The 24,935-nt window shown below is 39.5% G+C and overlaps 1 protein-coding gene across 5 annotated transcripts in view; it reads left to right on the forward strand.

The window, feature by feature from the left end:
• The first annotated feature begins 8,087 nt into the window (after window positions 1–8,087).
• TFB1M (transcription factor B1, mitochondrial) overlaps window positions 8,088–24,935 on the forward strand; it is a 28,714-nt gene continuing 11,866 nt past the window's right edge. The window contains exons 1-6 of one of the 5 annotated variants that reach the window (XM_054062019.1): window positions 8,088–8,222; window positions 10,375–10,532; window positions 11,791–11,942; window positions 14,802–14,910; window positions 17,523–17,674; window positions 22,064–22,183. In XM_054062019.1, the coding sequence (XP_053917994.1) occupies window positions 10,400–10,532; window positions 11,791–11,942; window positions 14,802–14,910; window positions 17,523–17,674; window positions 22,064–22,183 (666 nt within the window). In that variant the 5' untranslated portion in view covers window positions 8,088–8,222; window positions 10,375–10,399. Of the gene's footprint in view, window positions 8,314–9,999; window positions 10,018–10,374; window positions 10,533–11,790; window positions 11,943–14,801; window positions 14,911–16,000; window positions 16,324–17,494; window positions 17,675–22,063; window positions 22,184–24,935 lie in introns of those variants that run through there. The other 4 variants (XM_009570360.2, XM_054062018.1, XM_054062020.1 and 1 more) reach the window with 4 other exon arrangements.

Genomic DNA, 24,935 nt, shown 5'->3' on the forward strand with positions numbered 1-24,935 from the left:
AAATTCTAATGTTTTAAAATAAATATAATAATTTTCAGACATCTGCTGTGGCAATACTGAAAGCCATGGATCATTGTACTTCCTGAGTTATGTTAGGAAATAACTCAACAGTCTGGACAGAAATTTCTGCCAGATTTTCTGTTAACAGGAAGTCTTTGTTCCTTGAGTGTACTGTTTTTGCTACACAACATTACTGAAGTGGTAACAAGGAAAATACTGTTCTTGATAATAATGTGGCCTGACGAATCCACAGTGGTAGACTGACAAAAGTAGGAAGATTTCCTCCATAACTGGATTGTTTTGCTCTAGGGGTAGAACTGGATGTAGCAATATTCTGGTTTATTTCACACTGAATGTAGCCATTGCACTGAGCAGAACATTCAGTTCAAAAAGGTATTTTAAAGTGAATTGCCTCCACTATTAAAAAGCAATAAACCACCTTAGAGATCCTCTACAGAGTTAATACTAAAGATGTTTCATGACAGTTTTGCACTTCTTTTGCAGCCTGTGACTTCTACAATTACTGTGACTATGCAAATATGCATCTCTTTGCTCTTATCTTACCTAAACTTCTCCCATTTGCCAATTTGTTTTCTTCAGCATTTTATCTGTCACATACATTTTCCTGAGGGAGAGCAGTCACTGTGTTGTTTGTACAGTGCCTGGTGCAACGGGTTCCTAAAATCTATTTAGGAACCTCATGAGGTAGTGAAATAGAGATAATAAACATTTCATTTTAACAAACAATAGAAAACAGTGTCTTTGAGAACAAGATGAAGAATAGAGACCTTGTAGTATGAAAACACTTCCAGCAGGGCGGAAAAGATTTTCTACATCTACCTCTTTTGGGTGTTACACTTCCCTATAATTTTCAATGCAATCTGGACACATACAATGTCATCTTATTTATCTTAAATTGTTGTAAAATAATTGTCAAATGTATTTTTTCTCTTAGAATTCAACAGGAGTGCAGCAAAAAATCAGGAGGGCAAGGCCCAACTAGAAATCAAACTGGCTAAGTCTGTGAAAGATAATAAAAAATCTTTCTACAAATACATTAACAAAAAAAGGAGGACTAGGGAGAATATTCAGTCCCTATTGGACGCAGAAATAACAGTGACAAGGGATGAGGACAAGGCTGAGGTACTTAAAGCCTTCTTTGCCTCAGTCTTTAATGCTAAGGGAAGTTGTTCCCCCTGTGTACAAACCCAAGAGTTAGAGGAGCAGAATGAGGCTCCCATAATCCAACAGGAGGTGGTTAGAGACTTGCTTGCCCAGCTAGACACCCACAAGTCTATGGGACCGGATGGGATCCACCCAAGGGTATTAAAGGAGCTGGTGGATGTCCTTTCCAAACCCCTTTCCATCATCTTCCAGAGGTCCTGGCTGACTGGGGAAGTTCCACTGGACTGGAGGCTGGCTGATGTTGTGGCCATCTACAAGAAGGGTTGCAGGGAGGATCCGGGTAACTAGAGGCCTCTCAGTCTGACCTCAGTGCCGGGGAAAGTGATGGAGCAGGTAATCTTGAGTGCTATCACGAAGCACATGCAAGAGAACCGGGTGATCAGGCCCAGTCAACACGGGTTCATGAAAGGCAGGTCTTGCCAAACTAACCTGATTGCCTTCTATGACCAAGTTACTCAACTACTGGATGAGGGAAAGGCTGTGGATGTAGTCTTCCTGGACTTCAGTAAAGCTTTTGACACAGTTTTTCACAGCGTTCTGCTTCAGAAACTGTCGGCCTCTGGCCTGGACAGGCGCACACTCTCCTGGGTTGAAAACTGGTTGGATGGCCGGGCCCAGAGAGTGGTGGTAAATGGAGTTAATTCCAACTGGAGCCCAGTTACAAGTGGGGTTCCCCAGGCCTCAGTACTGGGTGCAGCTCTGTTCAATGTCTTGATCAATGACCTGGATGAAGGCATTGAGTGCACCCTTAGCAAGTTTGCAGATGACACTAAGCTAGGTTGAAGTGTGGGTCTGCTGGAGGGTAGGGAGGCTCTGCAAAGGGATCTGAACAGGCTGGACCGCTGGGCCGAGACCAATGGTATGAGGTTTAACAAGGCCAAATGCCGGGTCCTGCACTTGGGGCACAACAACCCTATTCAGTGCTACAGACTAGGAGAAGTCAGGCTAGAAAGCTGCCTGGAGGAGAAGGACCTGGGGGTGTTGGTTGACAGCCGACTGAACATGAGCCAGCAGTGTGCCCAGGTGGCCAAGAAGGCAAATGACATCTTGGCTTGTATCAGAAACGGCGTGACCAGCAGGTCCAGGGAGGTTATTCTCCCTCTGTACTGGGCACTGGTGAGACCGCACCTCAAATACTGTGTTCAGTTCTGGGCCCCTCATCATAAGAAGGATGTTGAGGCTCTGGAGCGTGTCCAGAGGAGAGCAATGAAGCTGGTGAGGGGGCTGGAGAACAAGTCTTACAAGGAATGGCTGAGAGAGCTGGGGTTGTTTAGCCTGGAGAAGAGGAGGCTGAGGGGAGACCTTATTGCTCTCTACAACTACCTGAAAGGAGGTTGTGGAGAGGAGGGAGCTGGCCTGTTCTCCCAAGTGACAGGGGACAGGACAAGGGGGAATGGCCCCAAGCTCCACTGGGGAGGTTCAGGCTTGACATCAGGAAAAAATTTTTCATGGAAGGGGTCATTGGGCACTGGAATAGGCTGCCCAGGGAGGTGGTTGAGTCACCTTCCCTGGAAGTGTTTAAAGGACGCATGGATGAGGTGCTGGGGGGTATGGTTTAGGGAGTGTTAGGAATGGTTGGACTCAATGACCCAGTGGTCGTGACCCAGTGGGTCCCTTCCAACCAAGTCATTCTATGATTCTATGATTCTATTTCAAAAGCATGGTGTGGGCCCTGTATTTTTACAACATGATGCTGCAACATAAAACTAGTAACAATAATCCCATGCAGCACTATCATTTCAGGTCAGTGATACTGTACTTCCTTTTAAAAGGGGTTATGTTTAAATTGTAACAACCTGAATACAGAACCCATAAATAAAAAGTATCTATGAATGAGCTCAGAGAGCCTGTAAAACTAAAAAGAATTTGTCAATGAAATTCCACAATTCCTGTGGAAACTTTCCACTCGCGCACACGCCTTTTCACAATTATGGCCACAACTTTGTTTTCAACCCTTGCAGTGGTGGCAGACGAACCTGAACTGAAATTGCAACCAAGAAAAGAACTCCAAGCGATCCCATAAGGGTGTTTCTGCCCACCTGAGCTCCTTCAGATACCCAGTTTATCTTTTCCTGCATCTCTGATCTGTGGAAAATGTACTGAATGTTTCATTGGTTTCAAAATTAGCAGGCTATAAGGTCGAGACACAACTGAATGATGAAACAAGTCAGATGGTGGATTCCTGCCATTCTCAAAATAAAGTCTTTCACCGGCATTCCAAAATTCTGTATTATTTTGTTTAATTTTTTTGTCAACTGCTCTCACCCTAGAGGAAGGAAAGAAAATAAATTAAAAACTTCTTTAACAGATTCTTGGGCCAAGCTCCAGCATCAAAACATAGTGGCTTTAAGTCTAATTCGAGGGATCATTGAAATTTTATTATTGCTATTTATGGCAGTGCTCTCCATATTCCAGCCGCTTTCTACATACTTAAGGATTGTCCCGACCGTGGCACTCATAACCCTTGGCTGTTAACACAAATGCCAGAAAGCCAGTCCATTCACCAAAGACCTTACATCAGAAATAGACAAGACAGCTATAAGGCAGTGAATGTACAGAGGCATGAATGGTATCACCCACTACAACACAGCAGATCACTGGCACAGCTGGGAACAAAATAATTTATCTCCGTGTAGTCCATTAGAAGGCACCTTCTTAACAATGACAGAGTTTGAGATGTGACATGATAGCTACAGAAATGCAGAAGATCTTCTAGTAGACGCTGCTTCTCGTGGACTTCGACGCCTATAATCAGAAACACCTTTTAGTGAATACATCAAGGGAGAAAGCATTTTCCATTAGGAGGTGAAAAAGCCACAGGGGGGTATCAGCTATTCACAGAAATGAAAAAAATCCTTCAAGTTTCTTTTGCTCACATTTATTCTGTGAACTTTGTTAGACCAGTAAGAATGAAGTGTTCTTCCTGCAGGCACTACATAACTTGCAGAGGAACAAGAGGGCTGGGATAAGCAGATGAAAGCTGGTAAGGCTCACTTTTCCTCTTGCAGAATATGTAAGACTTAGTTGGAGGTATCTTCAAAAAATGACCAGATGATGTGAAGAGTTAAGGCCTAACTCACTCACTTCTCCTTCATGACTTTGAGGGATCACCTTGACTCTTCCATACATACAGTACTATCCCTATAGCAACTTTAGTATTCTGGAAAACATTTCAACCGTAAACAGCAATTATTATTTCAGCAAGTAATTTTTCTTCAAAATTCTGTCTATAAGCAGACCTAGTAGCACAGATTGCTATACTTCTTTTAAGTATAAACTTCTATAAACTTCTGTAAGTATAAACTTCTATAAATCTTGTTATTATTACAGTGAGTTACAACCACACCAAATAACCTGGAAACTTCTGTATGTGGATCTAATCAAGAGCAACTGTGCACTTTTAACTATGACAGAACAATATTTGTATGCAAAAACTGAGTACACTTGAGGTTGCAAGATGAAAAAGCTCATCCTCAGGGACAGTAAAATATGAAGCATATTATTAAAATAATGCTCTGTTATAATATTTTTCATGTACTGAGAAAAACGACTAAACTGGCATTCTTTTTTTGCTTTAGAGTTAAAATACGACCTCAGCTGGTTGTAAAGCTACATCATGCCACACCAAAGACCCAGTCCACATTCCTTCAGATTTCTTCAGATTTTAAGTAAAAACTCACCATTATATTAGTTTTTTTATAAAGCCCTTTTGGAATTCAGCAAAGTAGTACATCATTTGAAATCCCACATTTTCACCAACAGATGGAGCTTACATTTTATATTTCATTTATAATGACTTTAAATTCAAATAATATATTATGACAAATAACTTCATACCTCACAAACTAAAATTCCTGTGTTTCAGATAAGATTAGAACCATGAAATTTCATTCCAATATTCCACCATATGTAAATAAATCCTAGGCCAGCTCCTTTTTTTATTGACACTAATTGCAAAGCTCCCTACATTTCTAATGACTGCATAATTAGATCTACTTTAATTTTTCTTTGAATGTGCCCCCTTCACATTTTATTCCTTCCTGCTTACTCCACTAATGTTTGCACACATATTTATCTCACAGGCATGGGTTGCAACTGTGATAAACTCAATTGATCTCAGAACACCACTGAACCCATATTTGTCAAGAGACACTGATGCGCATCAACCTTCTTCTGCTTAATTCTTCACATGACAACATTAAAATACATTACTGCTCCTGTTGTTATTATTTAACTAGAACAGGCTATTCATAGCAGAAACTATGCCTGATGCACAAAGCTATTTATGATTACCCCCATTATTTATCCTGAGTGAGGAATTACTTTTTTTGCAAATTCTTTAATGTCTTCATTTTCCTATACCTACCTAACAATATCCTTGATTATTTTTGGCTCTTTAGTAACTGTTTAGCTTTCTAGAAACATCCTCTGAGCATCTACTTGCACTATAATAATAATCATCAAGCATGGAATTATAAAGGCAAAATGGAAAAAGAACCTTAAAATACAACAACTGTTCAAAAGTGCTGTAGAGACAGGAAATTCCATAAACCGTTGTGACAAAATATTGTGCTGAAATACTCTGACAAAATGGCTTCTGATGCTACCAGTGAATTTTAAGATGAGTTAAACTGGACAATGCTTTAAGAATATATACATAAATATAAACATGCATGCACATATACATGAATAGATGTACTTATATGTTGCTACAGTATATAGTAACTGAAATTCTGTTGTAACATGCAATTACTCAGTTAATATAATGTAATTACACATTGTTATTATTAAGTCTATTTTTTTCAATGTTAATTTCCCTGTAAGATCAAGATACATGGTGCCACATGGCTCCACTCAGAAAAATGTTGATATACAGAAACACGTACGTATTCATATTTTCAAAGGAAATCAAGAGGAATACAGGTTCTGATCACTCTTAGGTCATTCTATAGATACACAGAAGTGAGTAGAACCAGACATTTGTGCAGCATCCAGACTAGCAGAAAAAAGGCCTAGAAATGGACTTGCTCAAATTAGGAAAAAACAAAAAAAATAACAAAACAAAACCTCCATGGTAAATAAATATATAAGTCCAATACCACACCAATCTCAGTATCTGTGAACCTGCATTCCCATTTGACTTACATGTCTGTTGAAAATATACCACCAACACCCACGTGCCTACTCCTGGAGCCTGCAGGTAACAGTTCTACCTAACTGAAAGGCTGTCAAACAAATCAAGTTACCACAGACACAAACAAACTATGCCAAAACCACAACGATGACTGTCAACATGGGATTTTTTGCCTACAATCACCTTTGTTGTTGTAACAAACACTTAGGGTCATTGCCATTTCAGGTCCATATCTGCCGCAGCTCCTACATGCCCCTGGGCTGCCTGCACAGGCACAGCAAAAATTCTCCCAGGCAGCTGGAGGAGCAGCAGGCAAATTAAACTGTTCTGAAAAGTTCACACTGTGTGCACGGAAAGGCCTCCGATCCTGACCGGAGCTACCAAAGCGGTCCTGTTAACCCACAGAACCAGAACAGAATCACAGAATCACCTGAGCTGGAAGAGACCCACAGGGATCATTGAATCCAACTCCTGCCCCTCCATAGGACAACCACAAAATTCACACCCTGTGTCTGAGGGCGTTTCCCAAAGGCTTCCCGAATATTTTCAGGTTGGTGATTTTACCGCTCCCCTGAGGAGCCTGTTCCGGTGCTCCACCACCTTCTGGGTGAAGAACTTTTTCTTAATATCCAACCTAAACCTCCCCTGGCACATGTCCTGCCATTCCCTCAGGTCCTAACATTGGTCACCAGAGAGATCAGCTCCTCCTTCTTCCCTTGTGAGGAAGAAGTAAACTGCAGAGAGGTCTCCCCTCAGTCTCCTCCAGGCTGAACAGACTAAGTGAATTCAGCTGCTCATCAAATCAATGGTAAACGTTTAAAGACTTTTCTTAAAAGGAGTTTTAGCTTAGACTAATTTATTTTACTTGTAAATTCCTAAAAAAATGTGTTTCTTTATAAATTATAGAGTAATTTTTAGGTAGAAGTTATATGTCTATATAAAATATGAGCTATTCATTGAAATGCAAAAGTAGTACTTTTACTCTTACAGTTCATAAATTTGATTAAAAAATGAGTAAAAAATGAACACCTGGACTTTTACCCTGGAATAAAAATATCTCCATGCATTTAGTAAAACCTTACAAGCAGACAAGTTTTTAGAGGTTTCTGGTTTTTATTGCATACTTAAGAAGTTGTGGAGTGAGCAAGATATTGTCTCTCAGCATTCCCCCCTCCGTGCCTCCTCAGGACCTCTTTGTTTCATTAGCTACATTTTTAATCCTTACTTTAATTCTTTTTCAATCCTTATTCTGTTTTCTTTCTTAGCTGTACTGCCTCAATACAACTATCCTGGTAGACCTTTTACCAGCTTTGCATCTCTTCTCTGGACACTCTCCAGCAGTTTGATTTCCTTTTTATACTGTGGTGCCCAAAACTGCACACAGTACTCTAGGCGAGAAGTAAAGCAGGACCACCACCTCTTTCGCCCGTCTGGCAATGCCGTCCTTTGATGCACTGCAGGGTTGGCCGTCCTGGGTGCCAGGGCTCCCTGTTGGCTCACATTCAAATTGCTGTCGGCCATAATCCACAAACTCCTTTCCACAGGGCTGCCCTCCAGCTTCTCGCTGGACATAAAGAGTTGCCACACCCCAGGTATAAAACCCCTCACTTGCCCTTCTTAAACTTCCACGTGGTCGAGGGAGCAATCAATACACCCCAGGCCTCAAACCACAGCCCCCCTCTTGCCCCGCCACGCGCGGCTACGCATGCGCACGCGGAACAGCCCATGGGCGACCACGTGGGGACCGCCCTTGCCCTGGCACGCGCGGCTGCGCATGCGCCCGCGGAACGGCCCGTGGGAGCCCGCGCATGGGGGGAGTGTCCTTGCCCCGGCACGCGCGGCTGCGCACGCGCCCGTCAAGAGACGCTTCCGGCCAGTGAAGAAGACGAACTTCCTTTTCCGGGTTAGCTCCCCCACTTTGCACCGTAAGAAACCGCGGCGCGGATAAAGGGTGCTACGTTTACGGTTTCTCTTTCGCAAAAGAAAGAAGGAGTGTGCGTGAGCGGCCGCACGGCTCCTCCGTCCCATCCCGTGCGGCATCTCCGCTCCATGCCCTCCTCCGTTTAGACCTCGCGCGCCTCAGCTTCCCGTGGCCACGCTGAAAGCTTCTGCGTTTGCGCGGCGCAACCTCTGCCGTGGGGAGCACGCGCGCTGCGGCGCCTTTGCTCGGGCGGGCGGGGGCGCGAGACGCCAGTGGGTGGGGCGAGCGGCGGAGTCCCCATGAACCCCCGCCCCAGGGCCCAAGTGGGTGGGGCTTCCCCTGGCTCTGTTGTGGGTGGGGCACGGCACAAGGGGGCGGGGCTTTTCTTGTGGTCTGTTGTGGGCGGGGCGGGGGCTTGAGCTCATCAATGGGTGTGATTTCGCTGAGACCGCGCTCTCTATATGGGTGGGGCTTTACCGAGTCACCGCCCTACGGTGGGCGGGGATGGGGCGCTGCAGGGCTAAGGGCACCGCGTAGGGCGGGTGGTGGTTCTCCTGCCCCCGGCGGAGGGCAGTGGGTCCCGGGCAGGGGAGATGGTGGCTCTGCTGCCCCCGGGGGAGGGCCATGGGTCTCGCTCGGCTCGGTGCTAGCGGTGCTGGCAGCCTTGAGTTGCCCCTGGCCCATGGGCATTGCTCGCGTGGCCCTTGCGTCGGGGGCAGATTTAGGTTGGATGTTAAGGAAAGGTTCTTCACCCAGAAGGTGGTGGAGTACTGGAACGGGACTCTGAGGGACATAGTCACGGCACCAACCCTGACAGTATTCAAAACGCATTTGGGCAATGTCCTCAGACATATGGTAAGAATTTTTGGGTTGGCCTGTGCAAGGACAGGAGTTTGACTCGGTGATCCTTGTGAGCCCTTTCCAACTCGGGACATTCTATGATTCTGTGGTCTCACCACAGCTCTGTCCCCTTCGAGCCCTGTCGTGAGGCTGCTGAAACCCAGAATAGCCTCTCCTCGGGCAGCCAGAGCATGGTGTGACCAAGTCTGCTAGTTGACAGTCATGCTGAAATGTGTGAGGCCTGGGCTGGTGAGGGTGAGCGGAGAGCAGTGAAATGTTTTGTCTGGTAATGCTGAAAGTTAAAATCATAGAAGTCCTGAGTTGGAAGAGACCTGCAGGGATCATGGAGTCCAACTCCTGTCCCTCCATAGGACAACCCTAAAATTCATACCATGTGTCTGAGGGCTTCCAAATGCTTCCTGAATATTTTCACATTAGTGCCTTTAGTTTTCCCGTGGTGAGCCCGTTCTAGTGTTCCACCACCCTTTGAGTGAAGAATGTTTTCTTAATATCCAACCTAAACTTCTCCTGGCGCGTCTTCCTGCCATTCCCTCAGGTGCTAACATTGGTCACCAGAGAGAAGACATCAGCGCCTGTTCCCTCCTCCTGCTCCTCTTGTGTGGGAGTTATAGACCATCATGAGGTCTCCCATCAGTGTACTGTTCTTCAGACTGAACAGACTTTAGCTGTTCTTGACATGGCTTCCTCTCTAAACCCTTCATTAACTTTGTGGCCCTTCTCTGGATATTCCAGTAGCTTTATATCCTTGTTATTCTGTGGCGCTCAAAGCTGCACACAGTTCTCAAGGTGGCACATCAGTGCAGAGTAGAGTGGGAAAATCACCTCCCTTGGCTGAAAGAATCGAGTTTTTTTAGAATTAGATGATGCCATTGTTTACACTTGAGATTCCTATTTTTACCTCTACTTAGAAAAGCAGGTAATTCAGTAATTAAAAAAATAATTCTTCTTCAGGGACACTTTTTAATTAAATACATTCTGCCTTTATGTGATCCTATGAATTCAAGCAAATTGTCCTTAATGAATTAATTCTTAAAGCAATGGCATTGAACATTTGTGAGAGGGTTTGGCAAAGCTACAATACAAAATTATTGCCCAAAGCCCACAAATACATCCTTAGCATAATCAATGCATGCAATAGTCATAATCCTGATTTAAAATTTACAACTTAGGTAATGATGTGTAGGTCATGTCTTAGTCCATAGATTTAGTATATATATTACGTGTATTAGAATCTATTGCATTTACTAGAGTCATCTTTTCAATGTTTCTTTAGGAGGAAGGAACAACAGCTTTGTCTTATGGCTGCTCCAGGAAAAGTGGCAGCTTTCCATCTGCCTCCCTTGCCAACCATTGGAGAGATCATTAAACTCTTTCGCCTTAAAGCACAGAAACAACTTTCCCAGAATTTTCTACTGGATTTGCGATTGACAGGTTAAATATTTTATTTTTATATTTTTAGCTACTATAAAACACATATCTTGGTGTTCTTTGTAATCCATATTGTAGCGAAGAGATGATGTTTGCATGATAGCATCTGTCGAAGTCATGACAACTCAATGGTAAACCTTTAAAGACTTTGTTTTAAAAGGAATTTTAGCTTAGACTAATTTATTTTACTAGTAAATTTCTAGAAAATGTGTTTCTTTATAAATGTCAGTGGTGAGTGAGAAGATGTCAATGTTCAATCAGTGGTGAGTTTCTTTACTGTCCTAGTTGGGGCTGGGTTTTTCTGTAGTAATTACAGCTCAGCTTCATGTAGCTGATTATTTCATTACGTTTGAAGATTCAGGTTGATAAAGGTTTAAGATATGAGCATGAAACTGAGTTCCACTTCCTGAATACCTGGACTCTTACCCTAGAATAAAAATATCTCCATGCGTTTAGTAAAACCTTACAAGTAAACAAGTCTTTAGAGGTTTCTTGTTTTTATTGCATACTTAAGAAGTTGTGGAGTGAGCAGGGTATTGTCTCTTGGCATTTCTCCCTCTGTGCCTCTTCAGGATCTCTTTGTTTAATTAGCTACATTGTTAATCCTCACTTTAATTCTTTTTCAATCCTTTTTAATTCTTTTTCTGTTTTCTTTCTTGGCTGTACTGCCTTCCAATGTAGTATCTTTCCATTTATATACAGGTATTCTTTCCTCATCTTCCAACTGCCCCACTTTCTATAACTACCGGTTGCCTGTATTCCAACTTTTACATTACTCCGGCTCCTCCCTCATAAAATTGTTCTATACATATTGTGATCTTTGTAGCATTTCATAGTATCTTTTTTGCTTCTAAATTTCCTTGAAACAGAAGTACTGTAGTGAAATACCTTTGTAAGGATAAGTTATGAGACTTCAGGATGCTGAACACAAAGGCTTACTTGCAGGAGGAAGATAGTACTGCTCATTTACAGATGATAGATAATCCTTTGATTTTTGATTCTGTAATGAGGAACAATGTATGTTAAAGCCATTCAACTTTAAATTGTCTTTTTTTAAATGATTGAGCGTGTCATGTAGTATGAAACAAATCTGAATTCTGTGCAGCCTAGCAGGCATGTGATCCTCTAACGGGGATGTGTCACTGTTTGTGTCTGTTCTGAGATAAACACATTTGTGCTTAAACAATAAACAATGAGTTTATCTTAGTAAGCAGGATCTTCTTGGAGAGTAAAGGCTTAGTATTGTCTTTGTGTCTTTCAGACAAGATAGTGAAACAAGCTGGCAATCTGAAAAATGCCCATGTTTGCGAAGTAGGCCCTGGGCCAGGAGGAATTACCAGATCCATTCTCAGTGCTGGTGTTCAACAACTCCTTTTAGTTGAAAAAGATGCTCGATTTATTCCAGGATTGCAGGTACCAGCTGGAGAATAGTTTGTATAAATGTATTCACAATGTTGAATAAGAACACTTTAAGAAAACAGAAAGGTTCCATGTGTTGTGTTGAGATCTCGGCACTGAAAATAGGTTTTCTTCTTTGGCTTAAATCAGAGTTGTCATTGGCTTGAAGATGCAAATGCATAGTATAGCAATTAATTACTCCTGCTTTCTCGTATGCCTTTTCATGTAAATACCTGTTGGCTCTTCAGGACCTGATCCTGCAACTGAATTAAGGTGTGGCTGGTTTTTTTCAGGTTGAGATATTTCAGCTGCTTTAAAGGTCTGTCTATGGAGGTGAAACGATAGTTTGAAAGCTGAACGTTATTTTTCACTTTAATACTAATAACTGTGCTTTAAAGCATATAAAATGTTGAATGCATCTATGCAGTTAATATAGTTCAATGCGGATTACAGCTACTCTACAACAAATTGAATAAAAGTATACTTTTCAAGGTCTAAAATGAGCTCTTAGAATTAAATTATCTTTACTGTTCAAGTGAATTAGTGATAGTCATTATTTTCAATTAGGGACCTTGTCTCAGTAGAAAAATATGTTTGAATGAGATTATTAAGTAGATGCTGTAACGCAGTAACATTGGATGTGAGTGAGCAAGAAATATGTTGCATGCATTAGTGTTAAATTTGGTATTGTTTTTTTCCCTCCAAATAAGATGGTACATAAAAGAATGAATCTTTCTTTTGTGATAATGTGGGTTGTAATACTTGGGGTTTTTTTCTGATTTCCCATTAAAAGCTGTATCAAAATCAAATGCTTATAGAAGGGTTGAGATGTGAGTAACAGAAAATGTCAGAAATTAAAATAAGAATTGGGGACTATTACTTAAAAATGTCTGTTTAGATACTTGTAAAATCACTGATGTAAAGTGTTCAGCGTTTTTTCATTAACTGTTTTTCTGTCACAAAACTGAAGTTGGGATCCTCCTTACTGCAATACTGAAATGTAGTGAAGAACATATGTGTGCAGAGTTCATGCAGGCTGAGGTTCTGTCTCACTCTTAAAGAATCACAATCTCACTATGCCATATGCCCTAATAGTTGTTAGGCTGGAAAGATCTATGAGGAGAGAATATAGAGTTCTTCCAGAAACACCATTTTCATTTTTTCTTTGTGGCCTTTTGATTGTATGTGAAGAACAAGAGGATTTATAATGGTAGAGAATCACTTTGCTTGCATGCTTCGTGCACAAGAGCTCCTAGAACTGTGTTTGCTTCACACATTGGCCTTAAAATGGAGAACGTTTCAGTGGGTTTCTGAGTTTTTATTTCAAATAAGAAATATACAACTATGATTTTCTGCTCACAAATCAAATGTAGTTCTCAATTACGTTAAGTGTGGTACTCAAAAACTCTCAAACTCCTTGACATGAAAACCATTATTAAAAACCAATATCTGTTAACAATCCATTATTGTGTAGGCATCTGTCTGCTTACTTTTATGCTATTTTCTGACTTTATTGATCTTGCATTGATCCTGTTTCAGCATTTATAACAGCTTCAAAGAAAGATTTGACATATTGTGGCAGATTAGTGAATTTGTATGCAATACAATTGCTAGCGTAATGCTGAAAAATAATATTAAGTGGCATGGAGTTGAGGTTAGATTAATTTTTTCTGTTTGGAAATAATTGCACTTAAAACATGTAGGAACTCTTAGACTTTGGTAAGCTTTTCTTAGTATTCTGCAGAAAGTGTAGCTGTTTTGACAGCAAAATAAATCTTTACTTAAACTCATGCAAACATTTTGTGAACAGCATGAGAAAGCAGCATTTTCCTTTGGCTCAGAGACCTGTGAAAGCTGTTTCTGCCACTTAGCTTGTTAACATAATTCAGATTGAAAATGAAACTAACAGTGGTGACCAGTTCATTTCAGTAGTTAAGCCACTACTACTTATCTGGTTATTGATCTGGTTAAAGCTAAATTGTTCTTTAAGACATTTTTCATTATTCTGACTTAGGAATGATAAATATCCTTAAGTATCATGTTTGTAAAAGTTGACTTTGCTTTTGAATTATGCTATTTTTGCATACTTTCATACTGTAAGAGAAAAGATGAGTATAACACTAGAAAAAGTAAGTTTTGATTGTGTGAACTGACATCAGAAATGAAGGAATCTTTCATCACAGTACATACAGATGGTTCTGAATTGCATTTTAGGGTTATTAAATACTAGATAAGCTGCAGAAGTGGGATAGAGGAGGTGACAACAGAGTAGATTTTGTAACGTGTAACAGGATACACATTTTTGAGATCTTCACTGCTAGGTATTCATTCCCTCATTTTTGGGAACTCCTTGGTTTCTAATGATGTGAGTTCAGACTACTACAAGTAGTATTAAGAGAATCTTTTCCCTATTTTTTACTTAAAAGAATAAATGACTGAATATTTCTGCAGCCTTGTATCACATATGGCTAATACTAACAAAATAAACAGTGTGAGCCTTGTTCCCATGAGTAGTGGATCTAAAAACTTTTCAAAACCTGATGCTTGCATTATTACTTAAATGGGTGGGGTCCTGTTATAGAGTTTGTTAATTGTCCTTGTTGAAGAGACTCTTGGCAGTCTTTTTAAGTTTAAATTCCATATTAAGAATTCCACAGCTGTGAATAGTAAGCATTTACAGAATCGTACATTAAAATTTGTCCTCAGTGCTTGCTTTATGAAGGTGAATACTTAGTGTGCTCGGTTTTTACTGCTATTGTGCGTTTTTGTATGTTGAATATAAATATATAGCAATGGTTTCTTTCCTGCTGTGGTTGAAGTTGGAAATCGGTTTGGTTAATGTTCACTGAATTCTGCTTTCTTGCTTACAAACAGATGCTGTCTGAAGCAGCTCCAGGAAAAGTGCGCATTGTTCATGGAGATATTCTGACGTATAAGATAGAGAAGGCTTTTCCAAAGCACTTAAAAAAGGACTGGGCAGACGGTTAGTATTTGGGTTTGAGTTATTTCATTTTTTTAGGCTTCTGAGTTAGTCTTAAGTGTGGTGGTGTAGTTGGAGTTCATCCAGTACAGGGTTTACCCTCTTCTGGTACGTTTTGAAAGTAGGGAGGGAGAGGCAAGCTAACTTTCTTTCTTTCTAGAAGGAAACCAAGAATCATCATTCTAAGACAAACCAGTGGAATTTGTGTGACACTCACCTTAGTCAACATTATTGAGGAGCTTTGCATTTAGTCTTGACCGTACAGTAATGACTCTTGGAAACTATAAAAGCAAGTCAAACAGTATGCTGTCTTCCCAGCTTCTTCCTCTTTTTGAAGAAGCTGGTAAGCCACCAAAATTTGATTTTTCTTATTGTGTTGGCTTTGGCTGGATATCTTTGGCAAAAGTAGAATCTAATCAGAGCTATTTTTTTTTTCAGATCTGAGGTTCTTGTAGGACTCAATTTCACCTTGCTTTTAAAGCATGTGATAGTATTAGATAAATAAGAGATAACATCCCAGGGCTCTTTTCCAAATTTCTTAATTTAAGGTAGAGTTACTGTCTGTAACGCCTGAAGAACAGTAAACTGCTTTCTGATTTAGGATGTAAAAGGCCATGCCACATTATGTTCATTTTGAAAAATTCCCTGCCATATTTGCCACATTGCAAAAAGTAGGTGCTTCACAAAAGAAAACCACAAGCAAATGCATGTATGAAGCTACAGAGCAGTTTTTAAAAATGAACCTTTCTTGAACAGACATAGAAGTCATTGCTGTCTTTGAAACTAACTAATTAAAAGTAAGGTATACTTTTGCTGTATTATTGCTATATGAAAATCTGAAAGGCTGGTGGATTTCAGAACATCTAGCCATCTCTGGTAGATGTGCAATGTCACAAATATGCTAGAAGTATCACAGCCTAAAAAGTGCATAATAAGTGTGCCAGAAAAACAGCTTGAATTTTATATTACAATGTCTTATTCATCTTATCATGCTGTGGTATCCTAGAAACGACACACTTTTTTCTGCTTCTCTTGCACTCTTGCTTAAACATAAGGATCCCTTTTAATAAAATGCCTGCTTTATGTTGTACAGCACATATGTACTGAACAATAGAATCGTGGAATTGCAAGGTTGGAAAAGACCTCCAGGATCATCGAGTCCAGTCATTCCTATCAACGACTAAACCATGCCCCTGAGCACCTCATCTACTCATCTTTTAAATACCTCCAGGGATGGGACTCAACCACTTCCCTGGGCAGCCTCTGCCAGTGCCCAGTGACCCTTCCTGTGAAAACATTTTTTCTGATATTCAGTCTGAAACTCCCCTGGCGGAACTTGAGGCCATTCCCCCTTGTCCTGTACCCTGTCACTTGGGAGAAGAGACCAGCTTCCTCCTCTCTACAACCTCCTTTCAGGTAGTTGTAGAGAGCAGTAAGGTCTCCCCTCAGCCTCCTCTTCTCCAGGCTAAACAACCTCAGTTCCCTCAGCCACTCCTCATAAGATTTGTTCTCCAGTCCCTTCACCAGCTTCATTGCTCTTCTCTGGACACGCTCCAGAGCCTCAACATCCTTCATGTAGTGAGGGGCCCAGAACCGAACACCGTATTCGAGGTGCGGTCTCACCAGTGCCAAGTACAGGCTCGCTGGACCTGCTGGTCATGCCATTTCTGGTACAAGCCAAGATGCCATTGGCTTTCTTGGCCACCTGGGCACACTGCTGGCTCATTCAGTCAACTGTCGATTGACACCCCCAGGTCCTTCTCCTCCAGGTGGCTTTCTAGCCACTCTTCCCTTATTCTGTAGCACTGCATAGGATTGTTTTGCCCCAGGTGCAGGATCCGGCATTTGGCCTTGTTAAACCTCATGCCATTGGCCTCGGCCCAGCGGTCCAGCCTGTTCAGATCCCTTTGCAGAGCCTCCTTACCCTTCAGCAGATCGACACTTCCACCCAGCTTAGTGTCATCCACAAACTTACTGTGGGTGCATTCGATCCCCTCACCCAAGTCATTGATAAAGATACTGAATAGGACTGGACCCAGCACTGAGCCCTGGGGGACACCACTTGTGACCAGCGATGTATACATACTACTCCTTATGGCTAAGTCTTGTACTTGCCCTACGACCTTTTGATTTTCAAGGACTCTGTGTGGAAGGAGAGCTCTGTCCCATTTGAGCTAGGTGATTGCTTTCACGATTAAAGACTCAGTAAAATGCCCCTGGGAGGAACATGTTGGGCAAAAAGATGAGTGTACCTGATACCCATAGTATAAAATCACGGAAACACTATTGTGGTTTTGATGTTTTACAGTTTTGCTATTCTAGAGTAGCTCAGCTGAAATCTGCTTATCAGCTGAAAGCTACTGATTCATTCAAATGTAAATGAGAACCAAACCTAACTGCTCTTTTCCAACTAATTACTGAGAATAGTAGCAGTTTTGTCAGTGTAAGACCAGTATAAATGGAAAGGCATAATTTTGGCATGGCATGATAAAAATTGTTTTCCTGTTTTAAGTTGAGGTTGTTATGAATGTATCTTTCTTACATACCTGTTCATTCATGGCAAAATCTTGCCCAAAACTTTTTACAGTTGTTTATCTTCTATCAAATGTTAACAGAGCCACCAGACATACATATTATTGGGAATCTGCCCTTCAGTGTTTCAACCCCTCTAATAATCAAATGGCTTGAAAATGTTTCGAAAAAGGATGGACCTTTTATTTATGGCAGGACACAAATGACGTTGACTTTCCAGAAGGAAGTTGCAGAGGTGAGATGTTACTGTTTACCCTAAATTTTAAAGATGCTAAATTGATCAATAAACCTTTTGTTTAGAAGTACAAAACCAGTCTTAGTTGCATTTTAAAAGAGAGGAAACAGTTTAATTTTTAGTTTGTGTGGCTGTAAATTATGAAGTTTAATGCTGAGTTGATTGTCTACCCTCATCCTTTCATAGCACTGAAATACTATTTAAAAAAAAATTCTTCTGGAAGGATATATTTCCTTGAGGTATTTAATCTGTACTTCTGGAAGGATATATTTCCTTGAGGTATTTAATCTGTACTTTTCTGAAGTCATGAAGTCTTTGTCATGAATAGATTCCACAGAACTGTTCTGGTTTTAAATGTCTGCTGTTATTTTAGGATCATAGAAAACCATATTTTGTTGTCATTACTTTAGCCTTACAATCAAGATTCCAGACAAGTTCTAGAGTATTTCCAGTAGGTGGCTCTGGAGAACATTAGGGACAAACATTTATTAAATTCTGAGCTCATGTGGTTTCAGGCATTAAAAAAATCTAGATCTGTTTTCCAGAAGGACTTCATGTCGTTTGAGATTATACCTGGTTGCACAATATGGCTAATGGACTATGGTATAAAACCTCATGATGATGGCGAAGATGCAAAATTTTGTGACAGCAGTGAAGAAATAGCCTAATGCTGAGTGAGGCCATAAACACACTCTGTAGTTTGTATAGCTGTAACCAGCTGCATACACCGTTGGTGACGTGCCAGATTATAGTGCTTCTGCACGTAGTGTAACTCAATGAGACACAAAATACCATGCGCTCTTAAGTTCCTTGTGCTTAAAAAGCTGAGAAGTCAGAAACACTAGGAGATTGAATGATACATTGCTCAAGGTCATGCAATGAATCAGCGTTAGTTGTTGAGTTTACAGTGTGGGATCTCTTGATTCTTATATCTATTTAAAGACAGATCTTCCACTGAAGACAAAATTGTTCCTAATTTCTGGTTTGCATTTTCATAATTGTTATAATAGCATGAAAAACTTGTTTGACAGAGACTGTCTTGCTTTGTGATTAGGAGAAAGGACAGTGATCAAAATCTCTCCCTTTATACTGGCCCTCTGAAGTTAACCGTTGTACTTTAGCATATACACACATATTCAGTACCAAATAAATAGAGAACCGTGTAAGGCAGATAATGATTACATTGCTACTGATATTTTATGTATCTGGGGATTTATATTCTTGAAAAGGATAATGTCTTACACTCTTAAGTTAGCTGTCACTAGATGTTTCCAAACTAAGAGCCTTCATATCAAAGAAAGTCTCAGTGTTTATGCAATAAGTTCAGCAGAAAGTTAAGATGCTGCCATGGAATGGAACCATGTGCTCCATCAATAAGGATAACTTGATAGTAACAGTAAGAAAGCAAAGTAACATGCTGTCTCATTTGTGGTCAAGCTATTTTTTTGCTAGTTTAACAGGTTGAAAGTACCTTTACCTTTCTCGCTGGTGGTACTTCCCAGCTTTTCTGTTTCCTTCTAGCACAGCTGTGTTGTCATGACTTAGGTCAGTATAGACATAGTACTACAGATTACTCGGTTCTGGTATGATTTGATTAAAATGATTAAAAGTGTTGATGAAAACCAACAGTTACATAATGTGCTGAATTCTGAGGCTTGTTAAGGAGGATAGGCCAGATATCCACAGAAGTAAAAATTGCGCTCAAGTGTTGAGGAGATAATTTTGTTTCTCTGTAGCTCATAAAATTTTTATTTACTTTGTGCCCCAGATTTCTCAGTGTTTCACCTCAAATCTGCCACCTGAGCCAAGTACTTCCTCATTAACTTCCATTAAAATGAGTCATATTTCAGTTAAGATAAGTCTTTGCCAATCTCTAATTTTAAGTAAAACTGGGCAGAGAGAGTAGTTTGCCTTAATTGCTCTGCCAACGTGATCTGCAGGCGGGGAGGTAGGGTGCTAAACTGTTAGATATCTAGAAGACGGGCGTGTTAGAAGAGCGGAATACTTAATCATTTTGTATTTGACACTGCTGTCTATTTAGAACACTAGGCAAAAGGTGTTAATAAAGTGGAAAATAATTCAGATTTTTGAGCAGCAAACAGAAGAAAATATAGGTTAGATATAAATACTTATATTCTAAAAAAATGTTGTTTTGCAGAAAGTGGCTTGTGCACTAAAATGTTTTTAATATTCCTTTATATGGTCAACTTTGCCAGTCCAACTATTCATGTAGGTTAGTTCCTATGACAGATTTTGCAGATTCATTAATAGTAGGGTTTTAATATGTGTTTATGAAAAGCACAATTGTATGGTATAGCTTACTGAAAAACAAAATGAGTGGTTCTTTCTGAGGTAGTCACTGAGAGTGGTTGATGAGCAGCATTCAAGAGATGTCAACTGTCACCTTGATCGTATTCCAGGTTAGGCTTCAGAATCTTTGTTTTGCTTCATGCCTTGCTAAAAGACAAAATTAATAGCAGATGCAAAAATGTTACCTGGTTAGCTGATGGTTTACCTAGTGCAATTGCAGATGCGGTCTGTATTTTAAAAGCAGGAACAAAGAAAATTTTGAGAACTGACAGGGAAAAACCTCTACAAAAATAGGCCAGGTTACAGAAGTATAGGGTCTAAGTTTTAGCTAGAAATAATTTCTTTAGCAGGGCCTCTTAGGATAGGACAAGCAATAATGTTTTCAAACTAGAAGAGGTTAGATTTAGATTAGATATAAGGAAGACATTTTTTACAATGGAGGTGGTGAAACATGGGAAAAGGTTAACTAGAAAGGTAGTAGAAGCCTCATCCCTGGAAACACTGAAGGTCAGGTTGAACAACGCTCTGAGCAACCTGATCTAGCTGAAGATGTTCCAACTCCCTCCAAGGGGATTGGACTAGATGACTTTTAAGCATCCCTTCCAACCCATACCATTCTATGATTCTATTCTATGAGTATATTCTCAGTATTTTTGTATTCTTTGAGCAGCAGTGCCATGCACAGGTATATTCCTGCTGATGTGGTTTAACTGGTTTAGGATGTTACTGCCCAGAGGTGAATGTTGTTAGTTATCCCTTCTGTAGCTAAGAAGCAGGAACTAACTGCCTGAGACTTGTTAGATTGTTTTTGTGGGAAATACGGACTGGCTTGTTTGAATTGGCATTGGAAGGACAACAAGCATTGTCACTGAGTCTGTTTCATTTCCACTGCAGAGGTTAAGGAAGCACATATCTGATTGCATTGTTAGACATTGCGGCCTGGTTTTTTTCAGAGGATAATAGTGGTGGTGGATGTTTTTTTAGTAGGATTCTTCTGAAACAATAATGAATATAGTTTTAAATGCTGATGTAGGCAAAACGAATGACTGACCTTTCTGAAAAGTCTTTGAAAAGGATTTTATTTGCTCTATGCTGATACTTAAAACTGCCTTTCCAGAGAGTTGTTTAAAAACCCCCACAACTTCAGTAATAGGTTTAATTTTCTTTTTCAGGGATTGTTGTAAAAGGCATGGCAACATTTCATGAGTAGACTTTTAATCTGAAGCTACATGGTGTAAAGATGTTACCAGATCCTGCAAATTGGTTTTCATCTTTTATTTTTTATTAAAGTAGTAGCAAATAAGAATCAGAATCTTCAAAATTGTTTCTGCATACTTAGCGTAATGTCTATTACCATTTGAGACTTGGTGACTTTTTACATTTAAATCTTATTTGTCCTAGCAAAACACAGAGAACATGTTTCTTACCAGATCATGAAAGTGTAGGAAACCTCTGTCCAGGCTACTTTTTTGATAATCTTTGTAAGAAATTTTTGGGGAATATCAGAGAATTAGTAAATTCAGCTTGAAGTATTAAATGCACTTAAATATTCTAAATTTATGTAAAGTAGATCCAGCTTTCTTGCATATATTATAAGCGTAGACCCGTTAATAATGAAGAAATGTTGGCTTCTATCTGATTTTCAGTTTTTGGAGGTTTGTTTCATGTTGAAAGAGAAAACCAGTAATATTTGATAGAGAAACAGTGGGAAGAAAGACTGCAAGAATACTGGTGTAAGCTGTTGTTGTTTGTTTTGAATCCAGCAGTCAGAATAGTTTTAGGTTTTTCTTTTGCCCATACAAAATTCTCTTGGCATTCATTAAGTTCTGGGCTGTTGAAGGAGCTCATTTTCATGTGTATGTGATTGCAGGACTGAGGCCGTAAATTAGCATGATACCTTAGTGAATGCTGCTACATTGGAGAAAAAAAACCTAGACAAGTTGAGCATAAAGTTTGATATCAATTCCTAACAACGGGGTTTTTTTAATTTTATCTTTGCCTTGATTATACTGAAAGTTAAGCTTTAATGTAACTGGTCAATTCCATTTCACTGATTTAAATGTTTTGATTCTTCAATAGAGGCTTACAGCTAATCCGGGAGACAAGCAACGTAGCAGACTGTCCATCATGTCTCAGCATCTCTGCACTGTTGAAAACTGTTTTGTAATTCCAGGTCAAGCCTTTGTTCCAAAGCCACAGGTAAGTTTTGCTGTATTTCTTTGGGTTTTTTTGTAAATTTTTCAGTCAAGCAATATGTGAGATTTTGAGTAAGAAACACATCTCCATAGATCTCCATACCATGAAGTGAAGTGTGATATTCCTACAAATGAAGCACTACTTGATTCAAAAAGATGCTTTTCTTTTTGGTTCCTCAGAATTTGGCTTTGACCTTCAAGCCTATCTGCAAGATCAACATATTTCTTTGAGTGCTTCTGGAGAGGAAGATTAGTATTTAATGACAGGATAGTCTGCTAGGATTGTAGCATGATTAGAAAGCCTGCTGTTTTACAGGTTCAATTTATAAACAGTTTTGGAATTGTGCCTAGAAAATTTGATGGATCTTTTGAAAGACCTTGATAAATAAAAGCTTTTTATTTGTCATCTTTGTCAAAGATCCCTAATTTTACCATCTCTATAATCTTAATGTTTCACCCTACTCATCTTTAGCATATTTAACTTCCTCCTATTCACTGTAGCACTTTGTCACCCACATCCCACTGCCTGTTTAGAAAAGTAACAATCTTTTCTGCCTCTTCTCTGCTCTTGAGTGAGTAGAGGAGAACAGACGCTTTGCTGTCCTCTTAACTACTGCCACTGGTTTGTATTAATAGCCATTATAATTACAGAAATCAAGAACTACTAAACAAACTGACTTTGGACAACGTATCCTCCTTTAAAAAAAAAAAAAAAGTGTGCCTGCTACTAAGTGAGGTCTGTTTCCCCTGAATTCTGTTCTGTTTCAAAAATGAAAGTTCCTTTAAACTGGTTGGTTCAGCTCATCCATACATGTCCCTCCTTACCATAGTCTATCTTCTGGTCATCTTACTCTTCGGGCTTATCTCTTGAGAACCTGTGGAAGGTCATTCTCTCTTATCACAATGAATTTTAAGGCACTTTTCTGGGCATATTCTGATGATTTAAAATTCTCTTAGTATTTTTTGAGCAAGTAACTGTTCAAACATGTCAAATTATTAATTGTGACAGCAGTCTGTTGCAAAGAAAAATGACCGTGCTTAAGACATTTTATTTTTTGCTTTGCATTTTTAAGTTGTTGGGATATTTTTCTGTCTCCTAGCTGAATGAAAAATAATTTCAGGATGTCATCTCACTGTTAAATAGTGTTCAGTAAGGCCAAAATTCCAATTCTGTGTTTGTTTTTCAATGATGGATACAATTTGAGGGCATAGCAGAGCTAGTGTAGTCAGAAGTCTTGTGCAGACTGTGTCTCATAATTGGGAAGCTATAACTCAAAGTCCTGTTTTCCTGTCCTGAAAATGCTGTAGTTGATTCAGAGAGGGGTAATGCATGGAGTTGTGACAAATATCATAGTATAAGCAAATCTAACAGTTGGTGCTCTGTTGAATAAAAAAGGCAGTATGACTAAAGGCAAGCATATTTTATTTAATATAGTTCTTTAATTAAAAATATATATTGCTTATATTGCAAAAGCAGAAAGTAATTTTTCAGACAGATGTGTCACTTCTCTGTATTTTGTTTCCTTCAAACTTATGTTGTAGGATGACCATCTGTTTTGTCCTTGTTCTTTTAGCCATAGACTGACTTGTGGTTTTAAAAATTACCATTTCTGATAGAATCATTCTTTTATTGGAAAGCTCTTGCTTTATTGTGAATGAAATGTTTGGTGTTTGATTTTTGTTTCATAGGTATACAAAGAAGTTCAGGCACTTACGTATGAAGTGCTAGGAAGCAAAATTTGCTGCTTATGTAACCATTGAATACTTCATTTTGCTCATAGTGTGCAATTTCTACCTTTTTCTTACACCTCCCTGTGGAAACACCTTTGGTTCTTATTTTACATATGTTAGTTTCAGTTCACATACCTAGCAATGTGCCATGGCAAACCCCTTACTGAAGGTGGAGATGCTTGGTTTTGAGGTTGTTCACCTCATTTGCTTGATGAGAATTTCAACAATACCTATGACTGTTGAGATGTAAAAGACTCTTTTTTTACCGAATAGAATGGTGATGCACAGCATTGTGTTGAAGCAAAAGAAAATTGGACTTTTTGATCTTTTTTAAGACTGAATAGCTGGTTGATAATACCTTCAGGAGTAGTACAAAACAAGCTTCTTGATGAATACATAGGAAACTAAAAATGGCTACGTAACAGTAGTAATACAACAAGATATATTTCTATTCTATGTATATTAAAGACTCTTTATATATTAGATGCATAGAAGATTTCACTTTCTCAAATGCTGTAATAGAAGATCTTACCTTATCAAAAAAACTATGCTTACAATGTTGAGGCCCCTTCATATTGTTTTATTGAATTTCGGGCTAATAATATGGAAAATGAAAGTTGTATATAAACATGTATAATAAATAGCAGTTGGTTTCTTTGAAAGACTCATCCAGCATTATCATATTCCCGAATTTAAAGGCCTGTATCATATGGCCTTTTCATTCCCTTAGCTATGCTAGCAAATGAACATCAATTTGATTCTCATTTAGGGAAGCATTTAGATAGAACATACTCTGCGAATGATGAATACAAAATAAAATCTATGTTGAAAGAAAAAGTTAAGGGATCTAAGATAATTAAACAAAATGAGGGGGTTAAGAAAATAAATTCAACTGAAGAAGCTGTCTCTGTCACCATTTGATATTATATTTTACAAGAATAGAATACAGTGGGCCTGAAACAGACCCTACTGGAAAAATTACAAAGACTTATAAAGTTCTTTTAGAAGGCCAGAAATGTAGAAGA

Source organism: Cuculus canorus, chromosome 3 (assembly GCF_017976375.1).
Source record: "Cuculus canorus isolate bCucCan1 chromosome 3, bCucCan1.pri, whole genome shotgun sequence".
Lineage (NCBI taxonomy): Eukaryota > Metazoa > Chordata > Aves > Cuculiformes > Cuculidae > Cuculus > Cuculus canorus.